Source organism: Halichoerus grypus, chromosome 1, assembly GCF_964656455.1.
Source record: "Halichoerus grypus chromosome 1, mHalGry1.hap1.1, whole genome shotgun sequence".
NCBI classification, from domain to species: domain Eukaryota; kingdom Metazoa; phylum Chordata; class Mammalia; order Carnivora; family Phocidae; genus Halichoerus; species Halichoerus grypus.
In genome coordinates, this window is record NC_135712.1 from 2,595,130 (window position 1) to 2,622,650 (window position 27,521).

Here is a 27,521-nt window from a genome sequence, read left to right on the forward strand (position 1 = left end):
TCCCCGCCCCCTGCCCCGTTGCCCAGCACAACCCCTGGACCCTGGCCAGGGAAATCTGCAGCACTGCCAAGCAAGGCGGAGTGCTTTGGGTGTCCAGGGAGTTTGGGGCCACTCTCTGGCTTAGTCAATCCTAACTGCCCCCCACCCCCGCAACATTCCAGTGTTTTCGATCCCTTTCACTCTGGCAATCCTCCCAGAGCAGGAAATTTTCCAGGGGCAGGAAAGGGATGGGGCCAAGCTCTGAAGTATAAGACTCAGGAGAGAAAAGGCCTGGACTTGGGGACTGTGGGGGGCAGGATGCTTAGTCAGCCCCAGCGTGGGTGGGCCTGTCCTAATCAGGCAGGCTGGAGTGCAGAGAAGAGGATGGAGGAATGGATGGGAGCCGAGTGGCCATGGGCACCGGCCAGGAGCTGCGGACAACCAGCAAGAACAGAGACCTCAGGCCCCCAGCTGCCAAGAACTGAACTCTGCCAGCCGCCAGTGGGCTGGGACGGGGACCCCACACGTCACCTGTGACAGCAGCCCTGCCCTCACCTCAACTTCAGCCCGTGAGACCCTGAGCAGGAGCCTGCGGGGCCACGCCCTGGCGCCCGACCTCAGCACTGCGGTCCCAGCCCCCGAGTGTGCAAGACTGAATGAGCATTTACAGAGAAAAGCAGAGAGAAGAAGGGAGGAAAGAAACAAGAGGGAAGGGGGTGACCGCAGGGAGGGGCAGTGAGCCGGACTGCCGGGGACCCGCGGGGAGTGCAGGCCACTGCAAGAACCGAATGTCGTTACTCAGAATCCCACGGTGCAGGTTCCTAAGCGCGGCGGGCACACGCTTGGAAGAGAGCAGGTGTCCACAGTGCCCCCATGAGCAAGGCCCCGCGGTGGGCGAGAACCCAGCGCGGCCACCCAGGGCCCCCCTCAAACTACACAAAGGAGCCGTGGCGTGCCCGCCCGCTGGGTGCACTGGCTACGCACCGCTGACCCAGCTCTCGGGCTGACTCCCCTTTCTTCCCGTGCTGTGTGGCCCCCCAGCAGGCTGCCCGGCTGTGCAAATAAGCAGCGGGGGCAGGGGTTGTGACCCACGGGCAAACCGTAAAGTTCGGGGGCTCTGCCGCCCCACCCCGGGAAAGGACAGGGGTAAGGTTGGTTCCCCACAGCTTTCTGCCTGGGGCTCTACCCACACTCCTGGGTTTCCAGAAATGGGGTGCCGGCAGCAGGGACACCCCGTGGAGCCGTCGGAGATCACCGACCCCACCCACAGGCAGACGAGGTGGTTAGGGACCCACCCGAGGAGGAACCAGGGCACCTTTCCCTCTGCCCACCTCAGACGGGAGGGCGCTGGCTACGTCGGCAGGAGCACCCACCCCCACCACCCCCAAACCTGGCTTCCAACAGGCCCTGGGGGCCACACCTCTCCTTTGCCTACACATCAGCCTCCGACCCTATGAATCCAGAGGCTTCCAAGAGGTAGGCAGGGCGGCAAGCCTTGGGGCCACAGGCCCCACAGATTCCCCCAGGCCCATCTGCCAAGTGCGTAGGGCTGCCTGCCCACCTTCACGCTCCGCCTTCGAGGTCTGCAGCGCCAGCCAGGAGGGCCCCGGGCAGGGTACACATTCTTCCTGGGGCCTGCTTCCCAGCCATTGGCAGTGAAGAGTCTGCAGCCTCCAGGAGAGGGACGAGCGCGGAGTACAGAGCCTGGAGCTCTGCCAGCCACCCCTGGAGGGAGGGGCCTGGGCAGCTCAGAAAGGAAGCCCCCACGTTGGCCTCACCTGTGGGGCCAGGCAGGCTGGAGGTGAGAAACCAGGCTCGAAGGACCCCGACCTGCGTCCAGCCTGGGGCCTGGAGGACAAAACAGGCTACTGGGCCGACTGGGCTGGGTGAGGATCCATGCAACCATCCCCATCGGACAGACTCAGAGCCCTGCTCACCCACCCGGGGCACAGGAGACAGCGCCAAGAAAAAGAACAAGATGGGGCTTTAGCCACTGGCCAGTGGGACAGCATTCCTGATGACCTGGCCGGGAGGGACTAGAGATGTAATCCAAGGACCAAGGGCGCCCCCAGAGGCAGCTGGTGGGACTGCACCCGCTCCCTGTGGCAGGTCCCAGAGGGATGGGAGCGGATGAGGGAGAGGACATGGGGGAGAAGCAGGGGAAGCGGACATCCCAAGGGGCCACCCAAGGGGGCTGCGCTGCCCTCCCTGGACCTCCACCCTGCCCTTCACCCACACAAGGATGGAGGGCTCCACGCAAACAAGGCCACTCCACGGAGGACGCCGCCATGGAGGAGGACGCCGTGGAGAGAAGACACCATGGGGGTAACACGTGAGGAAACAGGTTACTTTACAGATAGAATTGCCACGGTTCTTCAATCGTCTCTTCCGTAAAGGGCGGGTGGGCGACGGACAGGATGAGGACAAGTAAGTGGGTGGAGAGAGGTGAGAGATGACAGGACAGAGGACTAGGAGGCGGGGAAGTAGCGATGACAGGCAGACATACACAGGTAAGTAGAGGCTCAAGAGGTGGACAGACAACGGAGACGTGAGTGTGCCTTTGCATGCGCGCCCACACGTCACGCCGCAGGAACAGAGCCATCAGCGGTGCAACCTCAGTGCACGCGTCCGGCTGACCGGCAGCTCAGAGCGAAGAAACTCCCCTCGGAGAGGGATGGGCCATGGCAGCCGCCAGCGTGCCGCGAGACTGGGCTTCGGAGGGGAGTCTCAGGGCGCGGGGGAACGGCTGCTGCAGGCAGACAAGGCACCGCGGGACACAGCTCCCTCCAGCCAAGTCCGGCTCGGAAAGAAAATCAGCCCAATTTACAAGCTAAGTGGCCCCTTTCAGTAGAGTCTCCAAGCCTGCCCACTGCTGAGGTCAGCTGGTTGGCGCGTTCTCTTCACAGTAGAAAGGTCATTTGGGGAAACGTTTCCAGCTGGGATTTAACTGGCCCTTACAGGCTGCGGGCTGGGACCGGGAGCCTCAGTCCTTCCCACAGTGACGGGGCGGGCAGCACGTGGATGCCCCCTGGGGCCCTCCTCTTTCTTCTGCAGGCTACGTGCCACAGGATGGGCCCCCCCATCTGCCCCCTCCAGCGCACCCAGCTGTCCATCAGCCACCATGGTCGGGGTCTCTGCATCCTGCCGCCCATTTGGGGAACTTCTGGGCTGAGGATGAGGAGAGTCCTTTGCTGCCAGGCCCCTAGTGATTAAGAGGCTATTTTTATAAGGCAGCGTGTGAAAAGCCATCAGTCAGAGAGCGTCCCAACCCAGGGCTGCTGGCAAGACTGTCCCCAAGTCCACCCTCTATCCCACTACCAGAGGGACAGGTGCAAAACCGCCCTGGCCAGTCACTCCCCTGCGTGAACCTCCAGCAAACACCAGCCCCTCCTCACCTGCCGGCCCTCACCCCAACGAGACCCCCTCCCTTGCATCCCTGATGTCTCTTTGGCTTGGGCAAAAGCTGCCCCCTGCTTTGCCCCCCAACCCCACCCAGGGCCTGACTCCCTCCTGGTCGTGGCTAAAATGGAAGGGGGTTAGAGGTCACAGTAGTGCTTGATGAGAAGCTAACTCAGAGGACCCCCAGGCTGACACAAGCCCTCTGGTAATTCAAGGCTGTGCTGTCCTTGACCCTTCTCAGCAAGCCAAGGACAAAGCTTGAACTCTGGTGACCCGGGGTTGGTAGCCGAGAGCCCATGGCCCAGGGGCAGTCTCGGCACCAGGATGGAAGCTCCGGTCCTATGTGTGCCAACACAGAGGTGGCACAGGGATCCCCAGATGCCCCCTACGTAACCACTGAACTCCAGAGCTCGTGTGCCCAGGAGAGACCCTGAAGCAGAGCTGGAATAACCACAAAACTGTAAATCACGTTTGCTACAGGAATTTCTTGTCACCTCGGACACAAACCATATTTGTTCTAGACCCTTTAGTTGTTCAAGAAAACGATCAATTAATCTATTAGCCTTGTGATCAGTCACCCACCACCACCCCATGGTGGGGGCTCCTACTGGTCCGAAAGCTTCACACAGGCTTTCTCCCCAAGTTAAAGGAAGCCCCCAGGATGGGGTTTCTTTTGGGGATGAATGAAAATGTCCTAAATGGACTGTGGTGATGGACTCAGAAAACCCCTGAACCGCATACTCTAAACGGGCAAACTGAACAGCCTATAAAGCACATGTGGGTAAAGCTGTTTCAGAACAAAACAAGGCAAAGGGACCCCAGAAGACCCTCACCCACACCAGCCCCTCCTGAGCCGGGCAGGGCTGTACCCTCCACATCAGCATCCTGGGAGAAGCAGCCGGTCCCAGAGCTGAGGATTCTTGCTGTAACAAAAGTGACAGATGGTGGGTGCTCCCCACCAAGAAGCCGGCCTGATGTCTCCCACTGGCCCAAATGGGACACGCGATTAAAACAAGTAACAGTAACGGGATTACAACCCACTGGATAAAACAGGAAACAATGAGCCACCGACGCAAGTCACTCGAGGAGTGAATGGAGAGTTTGATGAGAAACTGGGTACTGGGGCTCCGGAGCCCCTCAGCACGTACACCGTCAACCCCCAAGGGAAGGGGCCACATTCACAAGAACCCTCCGTACCAGAGCCAGCAGGAAGCCGAGGCCCAGGCAGGACAGAGAACCGGCTTCGCTTCTGACTCCTGCATCCCCTTCGTCTAGACGAGAGGAGCCACCAGACGCCCGCAGTGGGGACGACGTACAAGACCGCCAGCCTGAGATCCACCCAGCGTCCAGGTCCTGGATGTGAGGCAGAGATGGAGGACCTGGTTCAAGGGACTAAACAGTAAGGAGAATGTGATGCAGGAGACTCCAGATGGGGCCCCGGGGCCACAGAGGGCATCACCGAACAGACCAGAGGGTTGGATGGCACTGAGGTGCCCATGCTAATTTCTCAAACTCGATGGCTTGCCGTAGGTGAGAGACTGTTGTAGAAAATGTTCCCTAAGTTACTCCAAGTGATAGGAGTCAAGTCAGCGCCTAACTCCCAAATGGTGTGGGTAAAAAAGCTCATTGTATTTTTAACTCCTCTAAGTTTTAGGTTGTTTTGGGGAAAAAAGCAACATGATCCTCAGCACAGTCGTGTTACTCTCCCATTTTACAGGTGGTTATGTGAAGGCTCAGAGTGGCTGTCACCTCACAACAGCACACAGGTAGAACGGCTGAGCCTGTCTCCCAAGAAGTCACCTGCTGGGGCCCGTCAGCCAGGTCCACGAGGGACAGGCAGGGGCAGGGTGGGACGGCCAGCGCTGTGCACCCCTGCGCAGGGGCGAGGCGAGCTCTCCACAGCCGTGAGCAGACGGCACTCTCAGCCTGTCAGTCTGCTCTGACCGGCTGTGCCACCGTGGTGACAAGAGCTCACGGGGTGAGCGGCGCAGGGAGCCCTCGCCTGACGCCACGCCCCATCCCTGGAGGTGGGAACCGTCCAGAACCGCGGTCACCTGCCACCGGCCTCACATCCCGCGCCTGGGTCCGTACCCAAGGAGGGCGTGTCCGCGCGGGGGTCTGCAGCGGCCCCACTCACAGTGACCGACAGGTGGGGAAGTGCCCCAAACAGGTGCTAAGGCGCCCCCGCTCTGTGGAAGGTCGCATTACCCCACTTCACACTTGTGAAAGACCTACCTCACTGTTTTTGCAGATCAACCTGAAGATTTCCACTTTTAGGTGGAAAAGGCGAAAAGCGAAAACCGCGTCCAGCGGCAGGTGTGCAGTGAGCCCCCGTGCAGGCGGCGGACTGCACCCGAGCAGCGAGCGCGGCCCCCCACCTCCTGCCCCGCGAACCACCCGCGGCATCTCAGCCTCCGGCCCCGGGGCTCTCAGCTGCGTCCCTGAGCATCTGGGCTTGATCTCGACTGATTTTGTGTGTCCATTAGCTAAACATGTCCTGGGGATCAGGAGAGCCTGGGAGAAATGATTTTTGGGGTCTGGGAATGCTCAGAAGTTTTCCACGTAAACTAACGGCACTTGATTCTTCGCCTTATGTCGTCTCGGCTTACGGAGAGTTTCACAGGAGCGTGGTGCTTTTGGATGGCAGGGGGAGATTGAGAACCCACACAACAGAGTATCACTCAGCCACACGGGCAATGAAATCCTGATACTTGCGACAAACACAGATAAACACTGGAAACACGCTATGTGAGAAAAGCTGCACACGAAGACCCACGTGGTGGGATTCCATCTACATGAGAGTCCAGAATAGGGACATCTGTGCGGACACAAAGTGGGTGTCAGCTGGGGTCAGGGGCCGGGAGGGGACAGCTCAAGGACAGCGGTCTCTCAGGACGAAATGGTCGAACACGGACTCTGGCGATGGCTACACAGCTCTGTACTGAGAACTACGGACCTGTTCGCGTGACACGACGGACTTGTGAGGCGCATGAATGACAGCTCAATAAAACGATTTTAGAAAAAGAACGCACATGGGGTGCCTGGGTGGCTCAGTCGTTAAGCGTCTGCCTTCGGCTCAGGTCATGATCCCAGGGTCCTGGGATCGAGTCCCACATCGGGCTCCCTGCTCGGCAGGAAGCCTGCTTCTCCCTCTTCCACTCCCCCTGCTTGTGTTCCTGCTCTCGCTATATCTCTTTCTGTCAAATAAATAAAATCTTAAAAAAAAAAAAAGAAAGAAAGAAAAAGAACGCACAGAGAAATAAACAGGACACCTGCTCCTGGACACAGGCTCTCCTGGGGGCAAGGGCTGGTGGTCACCCTCCATTTCCTCTTGAGGCTTCCCTGCTCTGCCCAAGGACAGCGCGTGCTGATGGAGGACGAGGGGACGCTGCCAGTCAGACACAGGGGGGCCACAAGCCATCCCAGCCTGCCAGCGTGCCCAGTCACGGTGTCCACACAGCATGGTCGGGGAGGGAAGGACCACAGTGTGGCCTGAGAATGGCCTAGAACCCCAACGCTCAGGAAGCTACGAACACTCTGGTTTGAGGACGGCAGTCAGGTAGAACTTGTTTTTTCAGAAATTTCTAGTGTGCTTGTTTCCTTAATTTTTTGACCAAAGAAATTTCAACCAAAACAATAAAGCATCTGTCCCCGTCACACACAGAAAAGGCAGGAGCAGCAATGGGACCCCGGCCCGGGGCGCCACCGGGGAAGACTTGGGGGCTCAGCGTGTCCGCCAGGCCGGTTCTGCCAAATCACTTTGGAGAACAGAAACTATGACCTCCAGGAGGGAGTAAGCCTCCACCCCTGAGCCCCAGCCAGTCCCAGGGGCCCCCGCCTCTGTCCACCCAGCTGATGGAAAGGGGGTCACCAAGCGCCACTCCCCCAGCATGCTGCAAGGCGTTAGGAACTGGGGTTCGGCCAAAGCCCGGATGGGCCTTTAGCTGGGCTCACCTACACACCTCAGCCCAGCAGTGACGGGGCTGGCTGACCCAGACGGTGCCCACCTCCCACCCATGCAGCCCTGACCACGCCACAGCACTGCCTGGAAAGCTCCGGAACCCACACGGCACTCACTCACACCGGCACTGTCCGGGGTCTGGCAAACTGCCGCAGACCCTCCGGGTGAGCAGGGCTGAAACGGAATCAGAGGCGCCGAGGGGAAACGTGAGGGGCACGTGGGGCTGCCCGCAGGAGTCTCTGCCTCTAAGTCACATGAGCCGACCTCCCTGCCTCAGACACATCAACCCCGAGCCACGGGGCCGACACAAAGCACAGGTTCAGCGTCCGCTCCAAACACAAGTTTATGAAGAGGACGTCCAGACAACCGCGGCTAACTCGGCATCTTCTCCCGAATTCTGTGAGAGGCGTATGAACAGCTGTTCCCACGCAACGGGTACAAGTATAAACGCTACTTGGGATCCAGACCCTGTCAATTCACACCACCAGTGATCTTCTGCATCAACGCCCCAGAAGTAGGACCTTGCTCGTAAGAGCTGCAGAGCACTTTATTCATGGACACCCCCCATGCGTGGCCAGTCCCCGGCCCCAGGCAGTTTTAGGTCTCAGGGGACTTCCTGGCCTGACCAAGGTCAGCACGGCGTCCACGCTCTGCAGCACGGGCACCGAGCGGGGGGCCCGACCCTCTGCCAGCACGGTACGTCAGGGAGCCACGGGTGTCCGTGTCCAGAGTCTCGGGAGCAGGGCCCTGCGGTCCTGCGCCCCAACTCCACTCAGCGCGGAACGGAGGAGCCACGGGGCAAGCGCCCCCTGCGTGCGCTGGGCCTGCCGCGCTCACTTCCGGCTCTGCCGCGGCCGCCGCTTGCTCTGTAGCTCCTGGCGACCGGCCACCTTCACTCTGGCCCCCGCCCGAAGCCGCCGCCTCTTCTTTCGAGCCCCTCTCCCACCTGGGCCCCCGAGCTGCTCCTGCGGCCCCGTGGGTTCAGTCCCCGAGCCCCGCCGCCGCCGCCGCCTCATCCTCCTCTCGGATCCGGAGCTCGGGTCTGGCCGTGAGTCCTCCTTCCCGCCTTTCCCTAAAACAGCAAGGCCACGTGAACGAGGCACCGTGAAGGCCTGGTTAGCCCACTTCTGCTCTGACTGAAGGCGCCAGCTCCAGGGCCACACAAAGGACACACAAGAGGACCCGAAGGCCTCAGCAGCAGACCCGCCCCAGCCAACCAGAGCGTCCTGCCAGTGTGGATGTGAAGTTCCACGGCCGTCAGGCAGATGTGACGTGGTGGTGGCTCCCGGCCGGGCAGGCTGACCGGAGCAGGCCTTCAGGAAAACCAGAAGGCCGGCAGAGTCGGGAGCAAGAAGGCTGCAGAGGTGTGACTCAGAGGGTGGGCAGGCTCGAACCCAGAATGGAGCGGACTCAACCTGGTGCACGACAAGAGCCACGAGCCAGGCCAGTGACCGCAGCGAGGGCCCAGGCGTAAGCCAACATGGACGGAGGTGGCCCGGGCAGGAGCAGAACCAGGGCAAACCAGGAGACCCTTCAAAGGGCAGACCCCCGAACCCGAGACCGTTAAGCACACACGGGCAACCACGGAAGGGCTCTCAGCTGGGGGGGGGGCCACCAGCTGTCCCTCTTCTGCAGCCCTTTCCTGCCCTGGCTGTTGCGGTGCACAGGGCCCATCTCCATGGCAGCAGGCAGCCCCGTGCCCCGGCGGGACGTGGGGCGTTAACAAGCACAGAGCAGCCCCCAGCGGGGGTCTAACCATGGCCTCGTGGATGAGCTGGGGAGGAGGGGGTGCAAGGGACACAGACCGCAGGCACCAAAGCCCCATGGCCGGCAGACACCGCCAGTCCTACCTGGCTGCCTCTGTGACCTGGATTTTGGCCGCTTCTTTGTCCTCCTCTCCTGCCCCTCTTCCTGCAGGTTCCTGTAGGCTTTTTCGGGCACGTCATCCTCTGGGAAGAGGCCTAAGGACCAAGGCAGGCCATCAGGAGGCTAAGGGCAAGCTGGGGTGTTTTCAGTGTGCACGTTCAGGGCCCCGTGCTCAGGCCCACACGGCTACCACCGACTCCAGGCCGTGCGTGTGGGGAGATGCCAGCCAGAGCCAGGCCCTGGAGCGCTCACGCTACGTCGTCGTCGATTCCCTGAAATGCTTAGGCTGAGAGGGGGCCAATGGCGATGCTCTCCGTGTCGATGGGGGTCTGTGCGTGGAAACCCCATCACGTGTACGCAGTATTCAAGCACATCACCGTATGAAAACGTTACCTACAAGTACCGAACTTGAGCTCACAAAGAGCACAACATACTTGCGGGTACGGTGTGATGGAGGGAGGGAGGACAATACGAGGACAGTAAAATACCGATGGCAGAGCCAAGGTGGCGGCCATGCGAGTATTCACCGTCGACCCCCTCTATGCCACCGCTCTACGTCTAAAACCTCACAGTGAAACCGGGGAGAGGCCCATCTTCACTCCTATGCCTTATCACCGGCTGCACCGGGCGTACACGGGGAAGTGCCCAGATCTGCTGCACCGCAGACCAGCCACAGGGCAGGCCACGGAACTCACTAGACACGCAGGTTCTCGGGCCCCTGCCCTAACAAGCAGGCACTCAGCAAAACAAGCCTCCCAGGGATTCCAGCACACACCCGGATCCGAGAGCCACCGAGCGGGGCGAGGACAAGCTACAGAACCCCTCAAGCCCCCTCTCCCGGAGAGAAAGCCCCGCCTATGCAGCGGTTAGTCCCACTGGAAGGGCGACCACGTGAGCCAGTGCGCCCAGGAGGACGACGGTGTTCCGGGCCAGGGTCTCGGCATGAGATGCTCACCTTCAGCAAGGTCCTGCAACCTGAAAGGAGAGACAGGAGCTCACCATGGTCGCAACTTCCACACAAGGGGGGACGCGGCCCTCCTGTCAGCTGCCCGGGGGCCGCCCTCGATACCCCTCCACCTGCACTCTGAGGGTGGACAGAGGCCCCCAGAGACAGGTGGAACAGAGCGAGGGCAACTCCAAGGGGAGGGGGAGGGGTCGCCAGCCACCTTCAGGGCAACTTACTTCCGGATCACTTTGTAGAGGCGCTTCCGGTTCTGGGAAGGGGTGCCCTGCTGACTGGCCACCGCGAACAGTCTGCTGGCCACGGCCTCGTAGTCAAACTGTGGCACAAAGAGAGACGCAGTCACCTCCCAGGTGCTCCGGGAATGTGCAGCGAGCAGAGAGAGCACGTGGACCAGGCGCAGATCCTCCGGTCGGGTCACAAGGACACGCCCGGACGTCCTCCCGACTCCCCTCCGCAAACACTGCGTACAACACGGGGCAGCGAGCACACTCCCCGGGGCTGCCGCCACCGGGTGAGGGGACCTCCTGGGCCGGCCTCTGCAACTACACCCTCGGGCAGCCACGTCCAAACAGGGAGAAAGAACACAAGCCACGTTAATTTACACGGACGTCATTTAAGCCAATATCCCTAATTCTTACTAATTTAACACGTAACCAATGTTCACGGCTCTTCAGTAAGCATTCTGTTTCTGCTGGGCTCTGACCCCGAGCGGGACCCGGGACGACCTCTCGGCACTGCCATCTTCTCTGCCCGGTGCCCCACGACGCGAGCAGGGAGCGCACCCGAGGCGGCTGACGGGCAGGGAAGCCCAAGCCCTGTCGGCCGGCCCCCAGTCCCAGTTTCAAGACCTCCCTGCTTCTGTACATGAGGGCCCGGAGCGCCTGCCTTCACGGAGTGCAGAGGCAGGGCCAGGCCCACGAGCCCAGGCCACCCACCTGGAGGACGGGGCCCACGCTGTCCTCGCCATCTCCCGGCAGCACCTCACTCCTGTCGCGTGCAGCCCCATGGGGGGAGCCTGGAACAAAAGGGCCCCCGTGAACTCAAAGGTGCGTGCCCAGTGTGCAGAGCACCCCAACACAAACACCTGGGAACCAAGAGCCCTGTGTGCCAGGGCCCATGACCTGGGCAGAGGTGCAGGTGTAGGCTGGGGCAGGGAACGGGCAGCCTCACACGGAGGGGAGAGGTGCCACTGAAAGAGACATCCCAGAGGGGGGGCTGAGCAGTCGTCCTGACAACAGAATTAAGAGGAATTACGTGTGGATATCTTAGGAAACCAATGCAGTGTCAGAAATTCCAGAATCAAGGAAGGGGAGCTAGATCCAGCCACAGGGCAAGCCTGGACCAAGGGACCACAGAGACCGTGTTTCCGATCATCCGGCTTTGATGTCACTGCATACAGAACAGTTCTGGACAACAGGCAGGCGAGGAGGACAGAGAATGAGGACGGCAGGGCCACAGGCAGGCACAGTGGGCCTGCCAGCGCCCCGGTGTCAGAGTGACTCAGGCTACCGAAGGACAGGACGGGCAAGACGCACAGGACGGCTGGATGAAATGCTGGGAGCACGGGTGGAGGGGGCGTGAACGGAACCACCTAGGAGCACTCCAGCAGGGGGTCAGAGCTGGCAGCAGAAAAATGAACCCTTGAATCTATGTGGTCAAATGACCTTTCCTGGGGGAAAGACCGTTTCTTCAACAAACGGTGCGGGGAGAACTTGACGGCCACAGGCAAGAGGACGAAACTGGGTCCTTCACCCATGTACAAATTTAACTTAAAGGGGATAAAAGACCCACATGTAAGAACTCAAATAATACAACTCTTAAAAAAAAAAAACACACACTGAGCAGGGAGGGGCGCCTGGGTGGCTCAGTAGGTTGAGCGTCTGCCTTCGGCTCAGGTCATGATCCCAGGGTCCTGCGATTGAGCCCCATGTCCGGCTCCCTGCTCAGCAGGGAGCCTGCATCTCCCTCTCTCTGTTCCTTCCCTCACTTGTGCTCTCTCCCACTCTCTCTCTCTCTCAAATAAATAAATAAAATCTTAAAAAAGAAAGAAAACAGAGCAAAACCCTCACGAGACTGGCCGCACCAATGACTTCTCAGACGGGGCACTGAAGACACACGTGACAGAACAGACCAACTGAACTTCATGAAAACTCAAACGTCTGTGCATCAAAACTCACTATCCAAAAGGCGGCCCACAGAATGGGGGGAGATATTTGCAAATCACAGACCTGAGAGGGCTTGAGCATCCAGAATGCAGAGACACCTCCTAACGCTCAGTAGCACACGACTCGCCTGAAAGCAAAGGACCTGAGCGGACATGTCTCCAGAAAGATGCACAGACGGCCAACAAGTGTGTGAAGATGCTCCACGCCCCCGGGACATCGGGCACGTGCAGACCCAAACCGCAGTGAGATACCCCCTCACACCCATGGGGGTGGCTCCTGGCAACAAAACAGGACACTGGAACCCTGCACAATGCTGGTGGGTATACAAAGTGATGCAGCTGCTGTGGGAACTGGGAGAGACCTCAAAAATTTAGAAAAAGAATTGTGTGACCCCACAATCCTACTTCTGGGTATTTGCCCCAAAGAACTGAAAGCAGGGTCTCCAAGAGATCCTTGTTCACCCAAGGTCACTACAGCATGAGTCACAAGAACCAAGACATGGAAGCACCCAAGGGTCCCTTGATGGGTGAGTGAGTAAGCATAAGGTGGCCATACCTACGGCAGAATATTACTCAGCCTCAAAAGAAGGAAAGAAACTGACACATGCTAAGACAGTGATGAACCCTGAGGACACCATGCTCAGTGAAGCCAGCCAGCCACAGAAGGACAAACACTGTGTGACCCACTCACAGGAGGGACCCAGAGCAGTCAGATCCACAGGGACAGAGAGTAGAAGGTGGGTGCCAGGGGTCTGGGGAAGGGGTGTGGGGAGGGGAAACGACAGTGTTTAACAGGGACAGTTTCAGTATGGAAAGATGGAAAGTTCTGGAGATGAACAGTGGTGGTGGCTGCACAAGCTTGTGAATGCACTTGACACTTAAACATGGTCAGCATCTCTCCTGCCCACCGATGTGGCCGAGGAAGCATCGTTCAAGTCCCCCTGCCGACCACCGTCCTGCCTAAGTCAGAGCCTCCCAGGGCCTGGACCGCTTTGGAAGCTCTTCATCGGAGGTCTGAGCTTTCAAAGGACCAGTGACAGTCTGAGGAGCCATTCTGAGCCATGGGGGACGCTCTCGGACTGTGGGGTCACGAGATCCAAACACCCAGCGCCCCAGAGGCTCTGGGTTTGTCACCTGCGCCGCTACGGAGGTGGAGGCAGCCAAGAACGTGAGGCCCACAAGGGGGATGGAAGAGTTGCGGAAGCAGAGACGACTGTCTCAAGAGAGGGTTCTCAGAGGCTTGCTGCCCCCTCCACCGTGAAAAACATCTCTGTTGGCGGCACTAAGGACGACACTGAAGAACACCATCGGAGACCATTTCGAACACCATGGGAAAACTGACCGACGGACATCGTGCCTGAGGGAGCCAGTGGCAAGAAGAGAGGCCCAGCTCTTGTACCATCTGATGGCCGCGACTGCGCAGACAAGGCTGTCACTCAGAAATACCAGACTGCGAACGACCACAGCCGTGAAGCGAGGACAGCCCTGCCTAAGCAAAAGATGGTGAGTGCTTCCTCCAGCCAGAGGTCCAAGGGTTCTGGGAAGTTCGGTGGTGGCCGTGGGGCGTACTTCCGTGGGTGAGGTGGCTCTGGTAGCAGTCGAGGTGGGGGTGGTGGCCGTGGGGCTGCTCTAACAGGCTTGGGAACGACAGGGTAACAACTCTGCAGCCGGCGGAAGCTGGCATGACTTCGGCAGTTGCAGCAATCTTCCAAATTCTGCACCCATGACAGGAGGGAATTTTGGAGGCAGGAGCTCTGGCCCCTGAGGTGATGGAGGCCAATACTTTGCCAAACCACGAAACAAGGTGGCCGTGGCAGTTCCGGCAGTGGCGGCAGCAGCAGGAGCTACGGGAGCGACAGGAGGTTCTCATCGCTGCCAGGACACAGAGCTGAGGAGGAGAGGAGAGCCGGGGGGAGCCACGGGGGGCCACAGGGGGAGCCACGGGGGGGGAGCCACGGGGGGGAGCCACAGGGGGGCCACAGGGGGAGCCACGGGGGGGGGGCCACAGGGGGAGCCACTGGGGGGGAGCCAGAGGAGAGCCACAAAGTGCCAAGGAAGCTACGGCTTACAAGAAGACCTGGGACCTCAGCCACGCACCGTGGCGGCAGGGCCGAGCTGCTGCAAACACCTGTGTGTGTGGGCAGAAAACTCAAGGACTGGATTTGTGACTAACAGTATAACAGGGTATTTTAGTCTCTGTTCTGTGGAAAGTGTAAAGCATTCCAACAAAAGGTTTTAATGCAGATCTTTTTTTCCACCCATGCTGTTGATTGCTAAAAACAATAGTCTGATCACGACACTGAATAAATGTGTCTTAGAAAAAAAAGTTAACATAGTAAACTTCACATAATGTGTATTTTACCACCAAAAAGAAAAAAAAAAAGAGTGGGAGGCAGGGAAGAGTCCTGAAAGTGGTGGAAGACACACCCCTACAGCCACGGGACACAACCCAGTCCACGGCGCACATGAGATCAACCCATGTCCCACAAGGACCCACATTAGCATCAAGACTGTCAACAAACCAGACCGAAGCCCAGGCCCTGACCCCAAAGGCCTTCAGTGGGACACCACCCATGGCATGTTTCCCCGTGGTAGGCTCCGTCCATCGGCGTGCTCACTCCCCCATCTAGAGGGCACCTCCTGGGCTGGGGCTGCTCCCAGCACCGGGACGCAGCTGCGATCAAAAGAACTCCCGGTCCTGGGGGAGCCGGCATCTGGTGGGGAGATAGGACCACGAACGACAGACAAGCAATTCACGTAATTTTAAGTGATTTATGCCAGAAAGTAAGATATCTTGTGGAGCAACCCAGCGAGGGAGACAGGGTAGGCGCGGGGAGGTCCAGGTGGGCCCGGTGATGGAGGGTGGGGACCAGAGAGGAGGGGTGAGCAGGGCAGAGGCACCGGGGAGGAACGGTGGGTGAGAAAGGAGCCAGGGAGTCAGGACGGCACCCTGAGAACAGGAGGCCGGGGGGCGAGGCCCAGGACGGAGAGGACACACCCTGGCTGCCGGGCCGGGGACAGAGGCCGGGGGCAGGCCGAGGACAGGGGGACCAGACGAGAAGCGAACGCAGGGACCCCGCAAGCACCAAAGCTCGCCGGGCCAGAAGGGGCGCCCTCACACCGGCTGCGCTGACCCTCCCCTCACCTGGCTCCTTGGACAGCACATCCTGCTCGCACTCATCGTCCTCCAACACGCCATCCTCCTCCTCCCGTGCGTCCAACTCATTCATGAGGTCTTCGATGGCAAACGGGGCCTGTTCCACGATCGCCTCAAAGATGCCCCGAGTGATGTTATGCAAAACCAGGGAGCTGCGGGACAGCACGTGCCGGAGCAGGCCCGTTAGGCTGGGTAAGCCTGTCCCGACCCCCCAGCCCCAGCAGCGGCCACTCCGCTGACCCTGTCACGCACACACAACTCCTTCTCTCTTCCCGACAGGGGAACCCGTGAGAAAGAAGAACCAGGCCGGAGGAAAAGGCCCCTGCCACTCACTCCTGGGTCCGAGCAGCAATCGTGCAGAAGGGATCGATGAACTTGAGGTTCTGGTCTGCCGTCAGCTACAAAGAAAGGGGGGGGAGCTGCCTCAGTCCCTTGTGCGTGAGCACGGTGGGGGGGCTCAGCCGCCGCCCGCAGCCCACTGGCCTCACCTCAGCGGCGCCCACTTTGCTCAGCTCCTCTAGGAAGATCTCCAGGAAGTGGCTCTTCACCCCGCTGGGGGCCTGGCTGTCGGGGTGCAGGATCTCCGTCGTCAGCAGCTCCAGCAGCTGCTCGACGTGCCTGAGGAAGGAAAGAGGCCAATACGGCGGGCAGCCACAGCAGGCTACGAGCCCGCGACGTCCCCCACCTGACAGGAACACCATCACACGCCAGCGCCCGCCCCACGGGAGGCGGCTGGTGATCTGGGTCTGCTCCAGCACAGACGACTCGTAATTACGGGTCGGTGACCATCGTCGGCACCAGCACACGTGGCGAGGCCACGTCTCAGCTACAAACGTGTACAAAGTACACGTTCGCACACGCCTTCCCTTCTGTGCAGGGACCACAAGCGGAAGGAGAAAGGCCTGGCGTGACAAAGGCTACACCACCGTGTCCCGCGTCTCTCTGTCCTCACGGGGACCTGCCCAGGAGCGCACACCACGGCAGAGCGAAGGCAGAGAAAGGAGACGGGGAAGAGCTGCTTCCCCAGTCCCACTGCACGGAGTCGTGGCCCCAAGCTGGCCACATCTGCCGCCCCTGAGCACGCTGCTGTCAGTGGCCTCAGAGGCCTGGGGCTCCGGGGTCAGAGAGTTCTGGCGACAAGTCTTTGCTGGTCTACATGCATGGGGCGCTGACTACCACCCCTGAACTGGAGAACACGCACTCCGTAATGAGCCCCGGGGGGGGGGGGGGGGGCGGCCGCAGGACAGCGCTGGGGATTCACCGGCCACAGAAGGGAAGGGATGCTGTCTGCGGCTCAGGGAAGGGGAGCCCTCCGCCCAGGCCAGTGACAGTAACGAACACTGACCAACCAACCAGGTCTGGCCGGCTGAGCGGGAACGGGGACAGGCTAAAGGAACAGACGGCGCGGCCCAATCAGAGACTACCAGCTTCTTCAAAAGGGTCTCTCTGCATCTCTTAGCGGCGTGAGGAAAGAACTCCTCTCACAAGAGTTATCAGAGATAAAATGTCCCTTCAGCCTTCGGTTCCGCTCGTGCACTCGCCACCTACGAAGACCCAAACCCTACGTCCTGACAGCGAGAGCCCTGGCCTCGGCGCCTCGCGGGAATTAGAGGGGGAAAATCAGGCTCCGCAGCGGCACCCTCGCCCTAAGCATGACGTCACTCATCATAATTCTAAACTCAGAAAAGCCCAGGGAACTACAGGCCACTCCTGCCGGTCTGTTTTATAGGGGGAAAGAGTGGCCCTGGGCGAGGATGTAACCTCGCTCTCCGGGAGACCCCCCCCCGGCGGGAACGCACGCTCCGCGGCAGCAGCTGGGCTGGGAGCTGGCGGGCACGCTCGTGCGCAGACTGCAAATACGCTGGTCTAGCGCACCGTTCCATTACAAAGCCACTCAAAATATATTGTTTCCAAGTCTCTTTCCTCTTGCCGCACCCCCAAAACCACGCAGCAGGGCGCTGACACGAGGGGCGCCTTGGACACGTCACAGACACCGTGCGTGCTCAGACGCCACCGTGCACCCCGCACACAGGACACAGAAGCGTCTGCGAAATCTTTGTGTTGGGAGCTCGCGTTGCATTTCCTTCGTTTAACAAAACTTTTCCTAGTTCCTTATACTGGGAACGTGTCACTCTCATAATTAGAAAAAACTGTAAAGAGATGAAACTTTAATTTTAAAAACTTTAAAATGTGAACTCAGAACCCATTTGGTGCTGTGGATCTCGGTCGGCCTCCTGGACGTCCAGAGGCCGGCTGCCATCACCGGGAGCCGCAGCTCAGCCCGCCCTGCCCCAGCGTGCTCCCCGGGGTCCCCGGAGGGTGGAGGAGATCGGGCTCGGCAGAGCCCCACCGGCCCGGGGCCAGGGGAAGCCCGATGCTGGCCACAAAACGCAGGCCTCTTAATTTGGGGGACACGGACTACCCCCATCACAAGCACCTCTGTCAAAAGTGACAAGTTTGGATAAATTAAAAATTTCTAGAACCAAAGCAAATACCACTGATAACAGAACTGAATATGCCATGTAATACCAAAAAAGAAAAAAAAAAGCACCTTAGCTGTGCATCAATTATATTGAAAACCAGTATTATGATAATGAGAGAACTCAATTTGGATTCATAATAAGGGCTTACATTCAAGGTCAAAAACATTCATTTCTGTAAACACATGCACAAACCAAAATTTTAAAATGCCTTCATCTTAAGCACCATCGGGTCACCCTTTAATGGGAAGATTGACATCTCTTTATGACGAGTAACTGGGAGAGAAGCATATGGCCCCGGCCCCAGTGACAAGACGGGCTCGCCTGTGAGCAGGAGCCGCTCTCGGGATGTGCCGTGAGTACCAACCTTTCTTGCCACCCCTGCGTCTTCAGGGCCTTCAAGGACTCATTCAGGACCATCCGCATGAGCTGTGGCATGAACGGAGACCCTTGTTAGTGGGGCACAGCCTGGATTTCCCCAGAACCCCCTCCCCCCCCGGTCATCCCTGTGGCCCAGAGCGCAGAGCAGGCCCTCCAGAGCTGTTGGACAGGACACCAGAGAATGCGTCGCTGCCCCCAGGCTGGGATGCTCCCGCCTTCCGAGAGCACCAGGAATTCTGGCTCACAGCAGACACGCTGGGGAGCAACTGCTGGGCCATGAACGAAAGCCAAATGAACGGTCCCTATTTCAGGAGTGGGAACAGAGAACAAAGTGCCTGTCCCCCCCGGGCAGGCTGAGCCCCTTGGGAAAGGCTCCTCTGAGCTTTCCGAAGGACTTCTCTCCCCAACAGTGAAAGTGTTTGCTTTCTCTCTCATCCCCAGGGCGGGTAACTCCCCCATTAAAAAAGCTCATCCTTTATGACAAATCCCGACTCCTGCCCCACGATTGCCCGTTTCCCCTCGGCAACAGCTCACGGCTTTTCCAGCCGGTTTTCCTACCGCCCAGATGTGAAGCGGCAACCCAGAGAGGGCTCCAGGAGTGTAAAGTGACAGAGGATGCACATGGGGATGGGTCTCCTGGCCGTCAGGTGTGCCCCAGGACACACGGGGCCCAGAGGACACCACTCACTGTGCCTACAGCTGCCAGATGCTTCGCCTCTCCAGGGGGCTGTGCTGCTGGGTGCAGTCACACGGGCCCCCACAAAGCAACAGAAGCCATCCTATCAAGCACACAGCAACTACATCTTAGGGAAACTCCTGTCTGGTAAACCCGTGCTTTGTGAAAGTGCACAGCCTGGCCCCTGCCCCCGGCCTCACATGCTTTAGCTTCCATCTTCCTCCCTTCCTGAGCTCCATGCCTTGCCCACTAGCTGGTCCTCACCTTGACATCTGAGATACACAGGGCCCACATAACCCCGGGGCCAAGTCTGAGCTGGGAGCTGATCCCAGTGGCAGATCATGAGTAACTGCAGCCCCAAAGGCAGCCGTCCTCAATGAGGCCCAGCTGGGTCACCTGCTCTCAGACAGCAACACTATCCTAAGCCCCAGTGAACACTGCCGCGGGAACAGGAGTGTGGTTCAAATGTGGGGTGGGGATACGGAGTCTGTAAATCTCCCAACTTTCCTGCATCTCTGAGGGCAAATCAATAACCTAAATTCTGAGGAACGCAGCATCAGAAAGAAAAAGGGGATTCTGCATACCATTCTACAATACGAACCGTCCTCACCCAGAAGAAAGCAGCTTCCCAACTGGGCACCCTACAAGTGGACAAGGGTCTACGACTAGGGCGTGAACTCCACGCAGGTTTGCTGGCACTCACGGCTCATGGCAACTCCAGCAGGGGTGCAAGGCTGCGGCCCCGATCCTCCCCAGACAGGCCATTTTCATCTCCTCCTCTGAACCGGAATCTGTGCACTGCTTAAGTACGGAGTTCTCTGCCCGCTCACCAACCCTCAGAGACAGGGCACATGCCGGGCAACCCTAGGCCCTCGAGACTTATGGGTCACAGTACTCAAGGGCGCAGCCCTGCCAGGGCAGGAGACGCTCGGAGGCCGCATCGCTCGGGGCCGTGCCCCCAGCTCCCCCAGCCCCGCCCCCACGCCCCCCATGCCTGCCGCCGCCGCCGGCAGCCTCACCATGTAGAACTTATCCAGGCGCAGTCTGTCGATGCCTGTCCACTCGCGGTTCATGGTTTGCCAGAATGTCTGAAGGAACAGATGCTCTGCAGGAAGAAAAAAGGCCAAAGAGAATCACAGGGAACACAGAAGCCACTCTGGGAAGTGAGGTGAGACAATATGGAGAAACCTGCTCAGGACATCATGTGCGGCCAACCTCTGGGGTCCTCAGCCCAGTCTGCTGCACTCAGAAGGGGTGTTTGGAACTGGGCTTAGAAATGGGGCTGGAAGAACCTCAGAAAGAAAAGCAAAGCCCAGCTACAACCTCAATCTGCAGCCACGTTCTCTGAAGAATAGGCGCAAAGAGCTGGCAAAGCCACTAAAAGAGAAGGGCTGCTTGGGCCGGCTCTTCCCCTACTGGGGCCAGAGACCCTGCCTGACCCCCACAGGCTGGCTCTTCCCCTACTCGGGCCGGAGACCCTGCCTGACCCCCATGGGCCGGCTCTTCCCCTACTCGGGCTGGGGATCCTGCCTGACCCCCCCAGGCTGGCCCTTCCCCTACTCGGGCCGGAGACCCTGCCTGACCCCCATGGGCCGGCTCTTCCCCTACTCAGGCCGGCGACCCTGCCTGACCCCCCCAGGCTGGCTCTTCCCCTACTCGGGCCGGCGACCCTGCCTGACCCCCCCAGGCTGGCTCTTCCCCTACTCGGGCCGGCGACCCTGCCTGACCCCCCCAGGCTGGCCCTTCCCCTACTCAGGCCAGCGACCCTGCCTGACCCCCCAAGGCTGGCTCTTCCCCTACTCAGGCCAGCGACCCTGCCTGACCCCCCCAGGCTGGCTCTTCCCCTACTCGGGCCGGCGACCCTGCCTGACCCCCCCAGGCTGGCCCTTCCCCTACTCAGGCCAGCGACCCTGCCTGACCCCTCCAGGCTGGCTCTTCCCCTACTCGGGCCGGCGACTCTGCCTGACCCCCATGGGCTGGCTCTTCCCCTACTCGGGCTGGGGACCCTACCTGACCCCCATGGGCCGGCTCTTCCCCCTCCTGGCTCAGGCCGGCGACCCTGCCTGACCCCCATGCCTGGCCCCACTACATCCACTAACCCACCAGGCACAAACCCTCCCGATAACGTAGGTCAGACACACAGTGCTATACGCTAACCTGTGTCCCCCAAATTCATGCTGAAGCCCTAACCCCAGGACCTCAAATAAGACTGTATTTGAAAACGAAGTCTTTAAAGAGGTAATTAAGGTAAAATGAGGTCACTGGTGTGGGCCCTGCACCAATGTGACTGGTACCCTTACAAGAGATGAGGACACAGACACTCACAGAGGGACAAGCGTGTGAAGACACAGGAGAAGGCGGCGTCTGCACGCCCAGGAGAGAGGCCTTGGGGAACCAGCCCTGCCCACGCCGGGGCCTAGGGAAACAAACGGGGCCTCCCTGATCTCCAGCTACAAGTTTCTCCAAAGGGTCGGTCAGACGGTTCAGTGACGGGCAAACTAACCCATTCAACCGTCAGCAGGGGACTGTTTTGTCCCTGGCCTTCTGCTGAGCACAGAAACTCTCCTGCAGGTTCCCAGATGCTAACGACACACTCCCAAATTGAGACAGTGGTTACCGTCCCTAACTGTGACTACTCTACCGACTTCCCAGTAACCGGGGGTAACCGGGGCCTCACCAGCAGCAGCCGCAGCCGTCTCTGCCAGGGGCGCGGGCTCCCCACCCCGGGGTCCACCCCCACAGCTTGATTCAACTGGACCGGAGTCTAAACATCAAGATGTCTAAAGATGCCCCAGCGATCACAGAGGCAGGCAGCAGGGTTGAGAACTACAGATCTCGGGCAGGACAAAAACGGATGGGTCGGGGAAGCGCCCTGAGGGAACGCCACCATCAGCTGACTCGGTCCAGCAACTTGGCCACACTGACTAGATTTCCATTTTCATTTTAAAACGCAAGTTACTGGCCCTTCAGCCTCGAGCTAGGTCCCCGTTGGACAAACAAGCTAATACTGCTGAACACTTAGAACAACGTTTCGCATGTAAGCCAGGACAGGGACCTCCCTCTTGCTCTACATCTTAAGAACACAAGCCTTCCACATCTGGTAGCCAACTCTCAGCAGTTCTGCCCTTCCCAAAGGGCTTCCCCGAGGCGAGGGTACTCACGTGCCTCTGTGGTCTGGAAAGCATGGATGAGCTGGGAAATGGTCCTCCCTAGTTCCTCCTGGGGTAGTAAACAGTAGAAAAAACTCCCTCAGACCCTGAAGAAACATGGTCTTACAACAAGAAGCACAACAGAAAGACAACCACACGAAATCTCCACTCGCTCACCACGAGAACCAGCTCCCACCGGGCTTTCTACCCAGCGTGCTTCAGGTCTGCAAGCTGCACCGTTGCAAAAGGCCTCCCCCAGCAGCCAGAACCAACAGAAGCTCATCACAAGCAAGGGCAGCCACTGCTCCCACGACCGGGGCTGAGCCTCAAGCAACAGAGACTGGCAGTCAAAGGGGGGCACAGGAGAGATGGGGCCACCTGACCAGCCGGAAGAGACGGACCAGACCCCAGAAACTACTCGCTGCCTGCCCGTGTCACTGTGCTAAGCATCCCCTAGGGCACTTGCTAAATAGACGATCCCAGAGCCTCCCCTCAGTAGGCGTCAAATACAGCACAGGAGTCTGCAGTTTAAGTAAGTACCCTCACCACCAGGTGATTTTGAAAAAAAGTAAACAATTCACTCTGACACACACTGTTTTAAAAAGGCCAGCATGAGGGGCGCCTGGGTGGCTCAGGAAGCTGGGCGTCTGACTCTTGGTTTCGGCTCAGGTCATGATCTCAGGGTCGTGAGATCAAGCCCTGCATCGGGCTCCACGCTGTGTGGAGTCTGCTTGGGATTCTCTGTCCCTTCCCCTCTGTCCCCCCCCACGCATGCTCTCTAAATAAATAAATAGAATCTTAAAAAAAAAAAGCTAGCATCTTAGGGCAGTGAAACTGCACTGTAAGATCCTGTCCTAGTGGGGCATGTCACCACACACTTGTCCAAACCCACAGAATGCACACACTGACGGTGAACCCTCACACCCACTATGGGCTCTGGGGACGGTCTGTGTGAGGCAGGTTGATCACCTGTAACGAACACACAGCTCTGGGGGGGGGGGGAGGTGGCTGTTCACGTGTGGAGGAAGGGGCTGTATGAGAGTTCTCTGTACCTCAATTTTGCTGTGAACCTAAAACTGCTCTAAAAATAGTCTAATTCTTAGAAAAATAATTAAAAAAAAAAAAAACCTAGCAGGAGAAACCCTTTTCTCAGCAGACTTGGATTCTGTCCCTCAGTTTCCCTATTTCGGCGCGGTCTGCCGCCTCGGACACACACCCGAGCTGGCAGTCACCTGTCACACCAGGGCTCCCCTCAGCAGCACCACACACACTCTAACCAAAGGCCTCGGCCCTCTGACTGTAAACAGTGTTGAAGCTACGGGCGCCTGGGTCGCTCAGTCGTTAAGCGTCTGCCTTCGGCTCAGGTCATGGTCCCAGGGTCCTGGGATCGAGCCCCGCATCGGGCTCCCTGCTCAGCGGGAAGCCCGCTTCTCCCTCTCCTACTCCCTCTGCTTGTGTTCCCTCTCTCGCTGTGTCTCTCTCTGTCAAATAAATAAGATCTTAAATAAATAAATAAAGTGTTGAAGCTATAAAACTTCATAACTCATTGTCTTTCGCTACGCTAACATGAGGGTCAACCACGCGCCCATCTGTCCTCCCACTGACGCTTCTGCTACCTCCTCATACACTCACCTGGAGGAGCGGCTTGTCCTGCATCCACATGCAATAAAACAGTCCTTTCCAGACCTTCAGCAGCTCGTCATGAGTGAAGCCACCTGCACCAAGAACAGCGACACTCAGACCAAGCAAGCCCAACTTTGTACTGCCGGGAACAAAGCCAGAGAAATGCGAGGGCCTGAATTAGATCAAAGCGCTCTAAGTAGAAACATACCTGGCCCTCCCCTCCCTGCAGGCCCTCCCTCCCCTCCCTTCCATCCTCTCAACTCAGAACCCGCTGGACCTGTGGCTGTTAGTATTCCCCCACGGAACGGCCCTTTCGATACTCAATAAACACTAAGAATCTACGAGTATCCATATCCAAGGCACCGTATTCCATCTGTGGACACTGAACATTGCACGGATTTGCGGGCGATAACTCATTCAGCTTTACATGTTGCGGTTTGTGCACTCTTCTGTGTTATGCTTCAAATTTTAAAAGGAAACATTAACTCATTCAAACTAGTAAGACACACAGACATATAAAACCCTTGAGGTATTTATGGCGGTCCTAACTCTGTGTCCGGCACGCTGTTCCTGAAGCAGCGGTTCTCGGACTTTGGCACCAGATGGAAATCGCCTGGAGAGCTTCTTACACCAGGCTGCCGGCCCAACCGCCAGAGTCTGACTCCTGGGGGCTGGAATGGGACTCAGAATTTGCCTTCCTAACAGGCGTCGGGGTGATGCCGATGCTGCTCACGGGCCGCGCTTTCAGAACCGGCGCTAGTGACCAGTTCACAGGAAGCATGTCGTCCGCCCGGCGGAGGATCGCCGCGGTCTCACTCAGACCACAACCCAGTAATTATACGAAGAGAGAACTGCCAACAGCAACAAACGCCGCTCCGAGTGCCCGAATACGGGCAGCAGGGACAGCAGGGCGCACCGTCAGAAGGGGACGCCGGGCCCCGCGGGGTGGGGGCGCAGCGCCCAGGGCCCGCCGGGCAGGGGTGGGGCTGTGGGAGGCACCCTCGCACACGCCGCCGCGCGGGCCTGACCGCGTGCAGGACCCACGTGCTTCGGAGGTCCCCCCGCCCCCCCACACACACCACAGACCGCGCCTCCGCCGACCTCCGGCCGCCCCGCGCACCCCGCCCGGCCCGGCCCGGCCCAAAGGCGCCCCGGCCTCGCAAGGCGCCCCGACCCCGCCAGCCCCGCGCCAACCTGCGGCCCGCTGAGTCCTGGCGACGATGTATTTCCGGAGCTTCTTCACCGCCCGGTCCCGGGTCACCTGCTCGTTCCCGGCCAGCCGCTGGGCCAGCTGGATCTCCGGCGGGAGCGGCACGCGCGGCCCCATGGCGAACGCCCCGGACCCCCGGGCTTCCGCGACCGCGTCTTTTCCACTCGGCGCGCGTGCGACGTCACACGGCCGCGCCGGTCTCCCGCGGGCGTGCGCATGACGTCACAGGGCCGCGACCGCCCCTCCCGGGCCACGGGCGCCGCCGCTTAGCGGCCAGGCCCCGTAATGGCCGCGTCGCCTGCTTCTGCCGAGGCTCCAGTTAAAGAGAGGCGGTGAAGCGTGCGCCTGCTAGGGGACTGTAGTTCACCCCGGCCGCTGAGGGGTTGGAGAAGGACCCCGTGCAGCCCCCAGGAACCGCTGAGTCCGGGGAAAGTCATCCGAAAATGCCACGACCGAGGGAGGCGGTGGCGCGGGCGGGTTTCAGCCACGGCCGGGGCGCCCTTAGCCGTGCCCCAGGGTCTGTCTCCGCCGCTGACTCGGGGGGGGAACGGAAGCCCTTCTGGGCCTCGGGCGGCCTGGACCGGGAGAAGCCGAACAAACCCGGACGAACTCCTCACGAGAGAAGCCGGTCATTGGAAAAGAGAAAGGGGGAGTCTAGTTTGGGGGGCGGCAGCCGGCGGGGGTGGAGGCTCCAGCCCTGACCACGGACCTCTCCACCGCCGGCAAGACGGACACCGAGAGCTTTCTAGAGAGAGGGTCGGGGGTACGGGCCGGAGAGCAGGCGGAGAGTGCGTGATCCAGGTGGGGCTCGCTGTGGGCTCAGCCCCTGGTCGTGGGCGGGGAGGGCACGTGCGGCGAGTGGGCTTCTAGGCGTTGTTGCTGTCTGGGCTTTTCCGGTCAGGTGTTTACAACGGTCTGGACGTTGTCAGTGTCTCAAGAAAGTGCGATAAGGAGTAACCGTTGGCATCTGTTGGAGCAAGAGCGCTGGCTGACACCAGCATCACTTGTGGGGCGGATGAGCCTGAAGCTCGCCCAGCCTCTCGGTCTGCACCCCTGCTTTCAGGATGTGGAGGAAGGCTGCCCACAGTGCATGAGAACACCACGAGCTCAGGTCTAGGACAGTTTGCGAGACAGCTGTCCTGATGTCTTCACAAAGTTAATGTCCTAAACAAGGACTGAATGGATGAATATGTGTAAGAGGAGGGAACGCAGCATACAAATCTTGACTGGACCCTGGTTTAAAGAAAAAGCTAAAAAGTCATTTTGGAAATAATTGAGAAAGCTTTCATACAGACTATGTGTAGATTATGGTGCAGGATAATTGTTTCTTTTCTAGGGTGTGATGGTGTTTATGTAGAATGAGGTTAAGCAGAATTTTTCTATAAAGGGCTATGTGTCCAGGGACCCCATGACTACCCCCAGGTTCCCTGATTTGCTAGGAGGACCACGACTATGATTTATTAAGGCAAAAGGATACAAAGCAAAATCAGCACAGGGAAAAGGCTTGCTGAGTGAGTCAAGGAGGAAGCTTCCAGAAGCTTCTCCTGGTGGGGTCACACAGAATTTGCTTAATTCACAGCAAAGGGCTGTGACACACTTGTGAGATGTTTCTAGCAGGCAGCTGGTCAGAGATGAGTGCCAGGCTTCTACCGGGGCTAATCACAGGGGAACCCTCTGCCTGGCTTGTACCAAAATTCCAGACTCCCAGAGGGAGAGCTGGTGTTCATCACAAGCCTGTGAAAATTAACGAAAGGAAACCTCACCCAAGTGGAGCTGGGAAGCTAGAAGGGGGATCCCCACCACTCAACCGCAATTACAGGAAGAATTTTCAATCACAGATGCAGCAGAAGAATCCTCCACGGGAAAGAATCACCAGTGAGGGTCCAACAGGGAAAGATGCATCCTGCATCTCCTACAAGAGATCGGCCACCTCTGCAATGTAGCTGATGAGAAGCCATCATCACCCCGAACTCATGCTTTTCTCCAACGGACGTCTGTTCAAAACAACCTCTTCCAACTTCCTCCTTCTTCCCCATAAAATAAAGTTTCTTTCCTTCGTCGGACTAGCCTATGGTTTTTTCAGTAGCTTGCTTGTTTCCAATTACAATTCTCTGCTATTCCTGAATAAACCCATTTTAGCTGGTAAAAACAACTTTTTATTTTTAGGGTCAACAAGCCACATTATTTGTGCAAATGGTTTTGGCCTAGTGAGGCGCTCTTATCACATAGTGGTGGGAACCCTCTTGACATCCACATTCTCAGACACCAGCCAACCTTATGAGCATGAGGTTGTAAGGAGAGCAGTCAGGACTTAGGTCAACTCTTTTCTACACAGGTAAGATAGTAAGTATTTCCAGAATTACGGGCCAAACGACTGCTGTGGGGCAAGAGCAGCCTCAGACAAAACGTGAAGGATGAGCATGGCTGTGTACCAATAAAACTTTATTTTCAAAACCAGGTGGTATGTGGGGCGTCTGGCTGGCTCAGTGGGAGCATTCGACTCTTGATCGTG

The 27,521-nt window shown here is 58.8% G+C and overlaps 1 protein-coding gene and 1 long non-coding RNA gene across 2 annotated transcripts; one reads left to right on the plus strand and one right to left on the minus strand.

Annotated features, from left to right (window-relative positions):
* Positions 1–7,868: 7,868 nt before the first annotated feature.
* On the minus strand, positions 7,869–25,199 carry RRP1 (ribosomal RNA processing 1). The gene is made up of 13 exons (XM_036098990.2): positions 24,994–25,199; positions 23,809–23,891; positions 22,189–22,246; positions 20,047–20,132; positions 18,338–18,399; positions 15,979–16,108; positions 15,824–15,888; positions 15,479–15,642; positions 11,105–11,184; positions 10,388–10,485; positions 10,161–10,180; positions 9,190–9,300; positions 7,869–8,411 (listed from the first exon to the last, which is right to left on the minus strand). Exons 1-13 carry the CDS (start codon positions 25,124–25,126, stop codon positions 8,173–8,175), a joined length of 1,329 nt encoding a protein of 442 aa, XP_035954883.2. The 5' UTR covers positions 25,127–25,199; the 3' UTR covers positions 7,869–8,172.
* Positions 25,180–27,070, plus strand: LOC144381314 (uncharacterized). Its single transcript, XR_013446234.1, has 2 exons — positions 25,180–25,810; positions 26,848–27,070. It is a non-coding gene; the product is annotated as an uncharacterized LOC144381314 (long non-coding RNA).
* The last annotated feature ends 451 nt before the right edge of the window (positions 27,071–27,521 follow it).